The sequence below is a fragment of the Danaus plexippus genome, chromosome 30 (assembly GCF_018135715.1).
Source record: "Danaus plexippus chromosome 30, MEX_DaPlex, whole genome shotgun sequence".
NCBI lineage: Eukaryota > Metazoa > Arthropoda > Insecta > Lepidoptera > Nymphalidae > Danaus > Danaus plexippus.
Genome location: NC_083557.1, coordinates 2,917,485 through 2,928,253, shown reverse-complemented (window position 1 = coordinate 2,928,253; position 10,769 = coordinate 2,917,485). Strand labels below are relative to the sequence as shown.

Genomic DNA, 10,769 nt, shown 5'->3' with positions numbered 1-10,769 from the left:
CGTGCAGCATTACAGTGGGGATAGCTTCAACCGTGAGTTAGTGAAGTGACAAAAAACTCAATAGTTGATAATAGAGCTTGTCGCATTAATGGGTCTAAAGATGAGACAGGAGCCAGGTAACCTGGGGTCTACTGTATTTTATTTCTGGACACCAGAACTTCATCTTCAACAGAGAAAATCCTACCACCTATATATTCTTATTTGATACTCTATTCTAAAGATAATATTGATTATACATATTCCCAGTTTTTCCTAATAAGTAAAATTGAATTGTCTCTCTATAATTTAAACTTAACAGCTTTCCATTAAAGACATGGAAGTGGGTATCCTGTTAGTCTTAGCTGATATGCAATTTTTTAACTGTTCGTCTGTTTATTCCGACTTTTCTCTAGAACGATTGACCCGATTTTGATGGTAATTTCTCTCGCAAGGAAGTATCAGAAGTTACTGAGGATTCTTTTAACCGTAAGGTAATTACGCTATTATTCATAAATCACCTTAAGGCCGATTTCCGAGCATTTTTTTATAGTCCATCAGCGGTATTTTAAATATTACCAAGGCATCTGAATAATATTTGAGAAATCGTATGTGACCTCATAATGATGATCAGGTAAAGTCACAGGTAATAGCTAGTACACATTATTATTGCTAGACTGTTATTAAGCGACCTTTTTAATTAGGTTCAGTGGGAAATATATTGTGATAAAACTGAAAACAAAATATAAATCAACAAACCGTCAGCGACATCTAGCGTCTGTGACAGGACACTACAATAATTCAAGTTTCTACTGTTATAATGAGACGGGAAAGGGTGTGAATAAGGAAAGGGCAACCTTTCACACGTCTGACAAATCACATCCATTGAAGACCACTTCACGCCGATCTATACAAACTACAAATAACACTTCCATTTTGTATAATATTAATTTTATTTCTAATAATTATCTTAAGTAATATTTTAAATAGCAATAACTTTAACGAAACTTATACTAAAAACTACCCAAAATATAAATCTTCGGATGGCAATACATAATACTTTCCTACCAATACATTATTCGCGGTTCATTTTAAAAATAAACATATATTTTTAAGTTACAACTTTAAGTCAATGATGATTTAAAAATAAGGTACAGATTGATTCATGAAAATTGGCTACAATTATATGTTTTATGCAGGTTCATTCGGAAGTAACAAACGAAACGTTAAATAGTGAATGCTGTTGTTGATAACATTATAAGTTTCTAAACAATTTACTTCGATAACATATAATAATAAAGAAATTAAAATGAAAAAAACGGATTTTAGATCTTATCGCATCAAAAATAGCGATTTTTTTTATATATAAGAATATGAATTTTCTTACTAAACATAAAATAAGTTATTTCAAAACTATGTTAATTATATTTTACAATTATATCAGACAGAACCATATAATATATATATGCAGATTCTCAATAAATTCTACGTCTTCGTTCACTCTGAATATCTGTAATATTTTGATTCTGTCAACGTTTTTATTTGTAATAATATTATTTTTAATGGGCTGCGTAATATCTGCGTAATATATATATGTACATATACTAAATGATTTAGGTTCAATCGTCACGCTCCCGATCTGTCAACAGATGTCACTACACGTCACTTCGAACCTTCACTAACCGTCACGCCCCATTCGGTCCCTGTTGTTGTAATAACTCCCAATACAAACCACGTTTGCGAACTAGTTCTTCATGTGTACCACTCTCAGCTATCACACCTAAAATATATAAGTGACATACATACGGGTTTTGAAACGATTAAATTAATTAAAACTACCGCAAACACAGAATGTAACAGAAAAATGTCGTTAAAGAAATTCAAATATTATTTAAGTATATTAAAAAAAAGTCAATTGATTTTTTTAAATATTGACAATGTTTTTAAAATTTAACAAACAACTTGATTTGCTTTTATTATGAATATGAATTTAAATGTAATTTACCTTTGTCCAATACACATATAAGGTCTGCGTGTCTGATTGTGGCGAGTCTGTGAGCTATGATAATGGTAGTCCTATCTTTGGACGCCACTTCTAAAGCAGCTTGGACCACCTGGGGATAAAAAAGTATTAAATATTATATACATATGTCTCATCCGGTCAAGTACCCTACAAGGGAAGACGTCTCCCAATAGCTATTAGTAAAGTTTGTAGAGATCGTCATTACGCGAAAATTTTGATCACGCACTGAGTAAGATTACATGTGAAAACATCACAGGACTACACATCACAAACAAAGTCACAGAAATAAGGAAGAAGTAAATAGTTACAGTGTGGTCTCTCATACCAGCTGTAACTCACATTATAAAATAGTTGATCTAGTATTTAAAATCCTAATATTTGTTAATTCTTTTAAATATATAACAATTTACCACTATCTATCTTCAAGTGAAAATATCATCAACTTATTGTAAGTTAGACGTTAGTTATAGAACTTTAAATCTGCTTATGGTAGTGTATACAGTACAAATGTAACGCAATTTAGTGTGCTCTTATAATTACCTTCTCGCTGGCAGCATCCAAAGCGGAAGTCGCCTCATCCAGCAGTAATACTCGGGGGTTCCGGATGAGAGCCCTGGCGATTGCTACACGCTGCTTCTGACCACCAGACAGTGCAGCACTACCCGCTTCCAGAACCGTTTCGTAACCCTTATAACAATTTATAGATGATTGTGTAATCCAAGAATCGGATCGGAAAGATCGGAAAAATCGGAAAGATCGGATAAGTGATGTTTAATTCTAAGAAAAATATACCCAAACCTAACATGCTGTCACTTTTATCTCACATGCATTTTTTCTATAAAAGTATAAAAGTTTGGATATTGCTTACTCTTTATTATAAAAGGATCTGTCAAAAATGTGAATGTCAATTTTATTTCGGCCTCTCTATATAACTGTCAAGTATCTTACACACGAAGGGAGTAATAATTCCATAAGTATCCAATGAAAGTGAATTATATGAGACTTGCTATAAATATTACATTTGAATTAGTAAAAGTGAAGTATTCATGCATGGATTTAAATTCAATATTACGCAAATTACACATATCTTAGATCGCGATGTTGGTACTAACTTACCGACGGTAAGCCAGCTATGAAGGTATGAACGTTGGCCATCTGTGCTGCCGTGACTATCTCTTGCAGCGGTACTTCCCTGGTGTTGTCACCGTATGCTATATTCTCCCTGATGCTCCTCTCGAACATCACAGGCTCCTGCTGCACCAGGCCCAGCTGACTCCGCAGCTTCTTCAACGTCAGAGACGTTTTGATGTCTCTGCCATCTAGCGTCTGTTTGAGGGAAACACTAGTATATACGTCACGTAGAATAGTTACTATTGTGAAAAAAAATAATACTTTGATTTTAAATCATATCGCTAGGAGGAATGTTGTTCCTGGACACAAAAAAATACTTTTGACCGGCTATAATGTCAACTCCGAAAATTTGTGGCATATTTTCTTAATAGCAACAGAAGCCTTCTCGATAACTCTAAGACTCAATGAATAAGTTAAAATATTTAAGTATATAATAAAGTAAATATATCCATACTAGTACATATATAACAAATACAGGCAATGCTTGTTTTTATTGTTTATATAAATAATTTAAGAAAATATTACATCGGTTACTTACATAAGAGCACAATTAATGTGAGACTAGTTTTATTCCAGACTACAAATCTCGTCGTCAGTTTTTAGTGCAAGAAAATAAAAGTTATTCCAATACCATAACTATAAAAAGATAAAATTCCATCAAAATCGAATCATAACTTTTTGCACCACTAAGTTAGAAGATCCAAAATTTACATGCAATACACTATACTCGTATTCTTACCAATTATATATATATATATCAGAAAAATACTTAGTTTTGATAGTTTATTGTACATTAATCGCCAAACATCGTACCACGAGGGTATCTAACTGGAAAAACGGCCACTATGCTGTAACGACGTAAACTATGGATCAGTTCTATTTTCGCGAGTATTCATTGAAATTAAACCAATATTTTTCGTGCTTACTACTTGTTTTTACCATTTTAACTATATACTCCCGACGTTTCGGTTACTTTGCAACCGTGATCACCTGCAGACGACATCACAGAAGTACATATAGTCAATAGTCATAACACTTACGACATTACCGCTGACAGGGTCGTAACTCCTCAAGAGGAGATGCATAATGGTAGACTTCCCGCAGCCCGAGGGTCCAACGAGCGCCAGCGTGCGACCAACGGGCAAGTCCAGGGACAGACCCCTCAAGACGGTCGTCTCCGGACGAGTTGGATAGTGGAAGTGTATGTTGGAGAACTTCAGATTACCGCTGGAAGTCTGATGAAGAAGTCATTATAGCATATGTTCAACCGACTTAAAAAAAAAGGTCGTCAATACGTCTGTATTTATTTTTTTGTTTGTTACCTCACATCTTTTGTCTGGTTGAAGCGATTTTAATAATTTTTTGTTTAATTTAAATTTTTCATAAATCTAAACTAATGAATAGTTATGGCTGAATAAACAAACACGCTATGTTCATATTAACTAAAATTCTATTTACTCATTATATTATTTGCTAAAGGCTAGTCGTCTTAACTCCACAACAGAGTTCTATTAACTTGTTATATACTTAATTATGTATTTCTTTTTACTTATATATTATCATATAGTTAGTTAATGCACAATAAACTGACCCAATCGTCGTCTACGGCGGTGGGTTCCGTTATAACTTTAGGTTTTCTCTCCAAGGCGCTGATGATTTTAGCACACGCACGTTTACCAGCGAGCACCGTTGGCACGTAGGATAAAGCCTCCGCAAACATCCAAGAACCGAAAATGAGCTCCTCCGATACCCTACATTGGATATTATATTATTTTACACAAACGTTACTTATTTTTTTAATATTTTTATCAAAGGTTCAAACCTAAAAAAAACATAAATAAATCTGAGACCAATTAATTAACATAGGCATACGAAAATGAGTATACTTATGTCATATATGTCTGGTACTCACAATATAGCGTACTCATACGGCAAGCCCTCGCTGGCCACGAGGTATCCTCCGTAAGCTAGTGAGAGAGCGTATCCAACCATCGGCATGGCTAAACAAATACCGTAGACTGGACCACGCATGTAAAGAGACAACTTGGAGGAGCGTTGCAACTGTTCAGAGAAACGCGACAGGAACGTGCGCTCAACACCTGCGGTTGGGAATACGTGGGACTAAGTTAAAAATTACTGTAACACTGAAATTAAGATATAGAAAGAATAAAATCACATTAATTAGATTTTTGCGATTTTTTTCCGTATTCTTGGAATTCTTGGTTATTTGGTAAAAGAAGAAAAAATGTCTCTCGCAACGCGAGAAACATTTCCTATTACGAAATTCGTCCTATCATTCCAAAATCACACTCTGAAGAGCAAACATTTCAAAATTGTAGCCATTACGTCGGAAATGTCAGTATTTAAATTAATTTTAGTAAAATAAACCTTGATTGATACGCCATAAATCATCCATATATCTATACACTGACCCAGGCTGTGTACTGTTCGTATATTGAGTACAGCCTCCGTAGCCACTTTTGACGCGTCCTCGAGGTCGTCCCTGTTCCTCTCCTCGCACTTCCTGGACGCCCAGCTCTCGAGATACATACTGACTGTCACCTGTCAGAGACAATGACATCATACCAATATATTATATACTGAATGTTATCAGATTTGAAACAACTTAAATTCGTTATTGCAATGAGGAGTAAATTGTATTTGATTTTTCCTAGATGTATAATATTCTCACACAGGGCATGCACAGAAGACTGACGAGTGTTATCTTCCAGGAGTAGGCCATAGCGATCACAACAGCTAGGATCATGGTCCCTAATCCTTGCAGCATCACCCCCAAACCAGTACCTTTCATGAAATTATAATTTTTGTTACGATTTACATTCAATAGAAACCTTTTGATAAACATTATATAACTCAGAACAGACAATTTAATCTAAATGTATAAAGTAAAATAAGAGAAAGGTTTTGTAGAGATCGACAAATACTTCCAAGAAAATGTTACAATGTAATTATAATACCAACAATCTCTCACAACAAGTTTGGGATGAAGACAAATTCAATTATTATTTTTATTTTAATCATAATATTATTTTCTCTCACCAGTCCCTCTCTGAACAGCAGCGCAGTCTGTGGCCAGTCGTGCACACAGCGAGCCCACTGAATTCTTAGGAATGTCAAACCATCCTTGGTCCTGTGACGTAATGTACTATTTATATCTCTATCAATATTTAAATGAAACTAAGTTTTTCGGCTAGTTCGTGATCACGTCGGGATTATGTGGGAGCGAGAGTTATAACAGCCAAATCTCTCTACAACCTAATAAAAGACTTGGGCCTATCAAGAACTAACATCAGTTAATTCTTAGAACGTATTTCGAAGGCAGCCCTAGTAGGTTCGTTTCAAATTTGGTTAGATAGAGGCAGGAGCTTGGACGGTGGAGGCGAGTGTTCACAACAGTTTTAGTCTATATATATATTATTCTCCCTCCAATATGCATAAAAACTTTCCAATATAAAAAATATTTAGACATAGGCATACATGAGATGAATAGTTCCATATATCACATTTATCTTTTGCATTCCGTCCCTATCTATATTATCATGATGTCAATTGACCAACCAAAACTGATCCCTCTAATTCCTAGTAATTAATTCATATTCCATTGAATAAATATCTTTGCATCTCACCTGTTCCAAATAGTTCTTAAATATGAGAGTCCTAAGTCTGGTGGTGAGTTTTGAACCAGCTAAACCTAGAAGCCAGGTTTGAATGAAGGTTATGACTCCACTTAGGATAGCACAGCACGTGAACATAGCCGCGTAGATTTGTGATTGCTGGAGAATCGTCTCGGAATCAGAATCAGCGAAGATCTAGAATAAATTTATAGGAAATATTAGAATTAATACAGTGATTAAAAAGTCTTGTTGATATTTTTATATTGTAACCTTATAACCTAAATAACCGGATCAATTCTTAATTAAAAACTTCATTACAAATTAATAGTATAGAATTAACATTTTAATGAATGTTTAGGTAAATTTATTATATTGCTGTTTCTGCCAAAGTCCATGGGACTAAAGAAAAATAAAGTAAGTGAATTTCCCAGATGTTAGTCTTTCCTTTGTTTGTTGAATTCCGTCTCTACAGCAATATCTCCTGGATAGCTGTTTAATATTAGATAGGTTTATGTATAAATAAATACTATAGGTCTTTCTCTTTCCCACCCTTTCCTCTCCCTCTTCCACAATCAAGTTCGGCAACGCATCCGAAAAACTATGTTGCGGATGTCCATGTGTGACGGTACTAAAAAAGAGGTCACTCACCCCGAACATTTTGGACAGAAGAAGCGCGAACGCTGGGAAACTACAGCAGATGATTAATGACGCGCAAATTCCACCAGCAAGCTGCGGTAACTCCTCTCTGTTGAAGGATATCAGCTTCCAAACGGACACCGGTTCCACTGGCTCCTAGGGATTGGCACACAGATTAATATGTGACGTAATAAACACGTTTACATGAAACTAATATTTTAGGATTACTACGCGTATTTTGTTATTATTAAAATTACATACTCCCAACCTTACTCTCTCCTCTGACGTGCCTATCTCGTCAGTCCGTGATCACAGTTGCTGTAAAGTAACCGAAAGGTCAGGAGTATGTAGTTTTAAAAATAATAAAATATTTGTTTCATTTAAATGATTACTCGCGAAAGTCTTAGATCTCATAATGGTTGTATGGAGTTAATCAAATTTGAGACTTCGTTAAGGAATAGTTGTGCCATGTTGTAATGTTAATATTAATGGATTTTAATATTAATTTTTAAGTAATCAGACATTAGTCTGATATTTTCTGTCGTTGTCGCAGGGATAGACCTATATGTATCTACGTATATAAATTAAAAGAGGTCGTAACATAATTTGACCTCATTTGATACTAAGTAAGAGCTGTTGTCATTCTTCTGTTTGTCACCCGAAGCTAACTTCGTCATATAACCTACGGATTGTTAACAGTTTTTCACTCATAAATCTTGACAACTTCTGAGAAACGGGAATCGCTTCGTATGTAGTGACGAGGCAAAACTCGTACTAAGGATAAGGCCGTTAAATAATCAAATCCTTCCGTCTCAATTACCGCAGTCTTTGGACATATACCTTATATTTATCGTTGGCGCAAGTTGTGTCAAAAAAAAAAATCTGTTTATATATACACTTTCATTTCTTACACATACTTATTTAACTCTTGGACTTAGGCTTCGCATTAAAGTTCGTTTTGTAAAAAGTGATTTAACAATTTCTTCAACTTTTACAACCAAGAAATACGAAGCTTATCTATATTAGCTGCCCCAATTATTAAATTTTCACTAATAGTAAAAAACAAAATCGGACATTATTTTCAGACATTTTCGCAGACGAGATCATTTTTCACAAAAGTCTATTAACATGCTCCCGTTTTCATCCGGGAACCTTCCCCGAGGGACATACAGGAATAAGAAATATTTTAACTGACATGTATTAATATTTTAATGAAGGAGTACAAACCTCGTCTTCCTCGCAAAACACATCTGGTAACTCCGGTATGGCCATGGAACCTAAACGTCGATTACCACCAATGATGCTATCACGGAGAGAATTCACTGGAAAAAACTTAGCCATTAGCCATTGAATAAGGAAAGGATTACGCTTAAAGTATTCAGTACTGGAACTGTCACGGCATCGGTAAAATTACCAGAAAAAACCCAAATTACTCCTTAACCTGAACATATTTGTATTTCATAGCTCGAACGAACGAACGTACCTGTTTTAATGGAACACATACTGCTGTTTCTCCTGACTTTACTTCTTTTGTTAGTCGTTTCTTCCACCACCTCGTCGTCCACATCTTCCGCTGTCAAATTGGCAAAACTTCTGTAATCAATTATTACCAGTTTAGAACTAGGTTCATATTAAATATCTTATTACTCTTGGAATGATTGAAAAAAAATATTTAATAGTTCTGTTCATTGCAAAATATTTTTTTTATGAATAAGATATTATATATTTACTTATATTATGTGTAAAATGAGCATTAGAAAGGTGGAATATCTATTAAGTCTTATTTGTTATGAGTGTAAATTCCTGTAAATGGTTGGAATGAACTGATATTGAATATCTTCTTTTTGCATTACAATAGACCTTAAACCTGACCTGTGCGTCATGTCTTCCTGCAACAGTTTCCAATAGGCGCCCTTCTTCTCCACCAGCTCTTCGTGAGTTCCTTGTTCCAGAACAGCTCCCTGTTCCACGTAAACTATTCGGGATGCTTTCACTATAGTCGACAGCCTGCAATAATTATGTAATAATGTCATGTAAATCGTGTTGGCCTGGAGGTTAAAGGTCCGCCTCTCTTGCATCAGAGTGTGGGTTCGAAACCTTGCAAGTACAGATGGGATTTTTCCGAGTTATTGTAATTTCTAATAGTATTTAGACACCACTGACAGACGGTGAAGGAAAACATCGTGAGGACACATGGACTTATAATTTCAAATTATAAGTTTGAAATCGCACATCCACCTTGAGCAAGGGTGGTGATTAATCCTCCAACCTTCCCCATGTTAGAAGAGGCCTTTGCCCAGCAGTGAGCTCCGATAGGCTGGTGATGATTAATATCATGTTCTTGGCTCACCAGGTACAGCAAGCTAAGCATGTGTACTCCCACAACTATATTTACGTTGTTACTATCATGGGCAAAACTTATAAAAACTGCGAACTGTCCGTATTACAATGGAAAGCTATATTAAGATTATTGGTGAAGAAATGAAAATAAAATGCAAAAAAAATAAAATTCAGCAGTATTGTAATTAAAGATCAAAACGACGGTCTTTGACAAACAGACAAACAATCGTTTCCCGTCCAGTTAGAGCAAGAAAATCATGAAATTAATTTATAAATTTCTTTAATTACCTGTGTGAAACGACTAGCGTGGTCCTGCCTTCACTGGCGGAATCCAAAGCCGCTTGGACCTATCCAAATATATATATATAATATGTACAATATTAATTGAAACGTAAGTATTTTTCACAACAAATTGTATTATTTCAATTTTTTTTTAAGGAATGTTGATTAAGCATAACTTATTAATTTCAAATGATGTAGTTATTATGAACAAAATTAATTTTATATAATCTTGTAATCAGCGCACTCTTACTGGATAATACGTATTATATTGTATGTATATATAAACTTAAACTATTATTAATTACACGCACGCTCACACACACACGTACACACACAGAAACGCACACATATATACATATATATAGAACAAACCTGTCTTTCCGAGGCTGGGTCCAGAGCTGAAGTAGGTTCATCAAGGAGCAGCACAGCTGGATTCCTAACCAGAGCTCGAGCTATCGCGATCCTTTGTTTCTGTCCTCCCGACAATAGGGCTCCACACTCGCCCAGAACCGTATCGTAGCCCTGAGAGTATAGGTATATGTCATACAAATCTGGCCATTTTCATTTACGCCCAAATCGCAAGGCTAACGAGTAATATTATCTACAAATCAGATTTTCATACAAATAATAAATATTTATTTTATTTGACACACAAAGATTTTGTTAAACTTAAGTTGGGAACATTTTTATACTATTGTATGTGAATTCGATAGAATTTCTTTGCAATCAAATAATTTCGTAATTCA

General features: G+C 34.9%; 1 protein-coding gene across 1 annotated transcript in view; it reads right to left on the bottom strand.

Moving 5' to 3' along the window:
* Positions 1 to 910: 910 nt before the first annotated feature.
* The window catches only part of LOC116776522 (multidrug resistance protein homolog 49-like), a 28,230-nt gene continuing 18,371 nt past the window's right edge, over positions 911 to 10,769 (bottom strand). The window contains exons 11-27 of the mRNA XM_061525613.1: positions 10,396 to 10,545; positions 10,030 to 10,088; positions 9,274 to 9,408; positions 8,885 to 8,994; positions 8,629 to 8,723; positions 7,414 to 7,557; positions 6,778 to 6,960; positions 6,191 to 6,281; positions 5,823 to 5,935; positions 5,563 to 5,692; positions 5,043 to 5,229; positions 4,722 to 4,881; positions 4,171 to 4,365; positions 3,116 to 3,325; positions 2,540 to 2,686; positions 1,982 to 2,090; positions 911 to 1,756 (exon numbers count right to left, since the gene is read on the bottom strand). Of these exons, the coding sequence (XP_061381597.1) occupies positions 1,662 to 1,756; positions 1,982 to 2,090; positions 2,540 to 2,686; positions 3,116 to 3,325; positions 4,171 to 4,365; positions 4,722 to 4,881; positions 5,043 to 5,229; positions 5,563 to 5,692; positions 5,823 to 5,935; positions 6,191 to 6,281; positions 6,778 to 6,960; positions 7,414 to 7,557; positions 8,629 to 8,723; positions 8,885 to 8,994; positions 9,274 to 9,408; positions 10,030 to 10,088; positions 10,396 to 10,545 (2,313 nt within the window). The 3' untranslated portion in view covers positions 911 to 1,661. The remainder of the gene's footprint in view (positions 1,757 to 1,981; positions 2,091 to 2,539; positions 2,687 to 3,115; positions 3,326 to 4,170; positions 4,366 to 4,721; positions 4,882 to 5,042; positions 5,230 to 5,562; positions 5,693 to 5,822; positions 5,936 to 6,190; positions 6,282 to 6,777; positions 6,961 to 7,413; positions 7,558 to 8,628; positions 8,724 to 8,884; positions 8,995 to 9,273; positions 9,409 to 10,029; positions 10,089 to 10,395; positions 10,546 to 10,769) is intronic.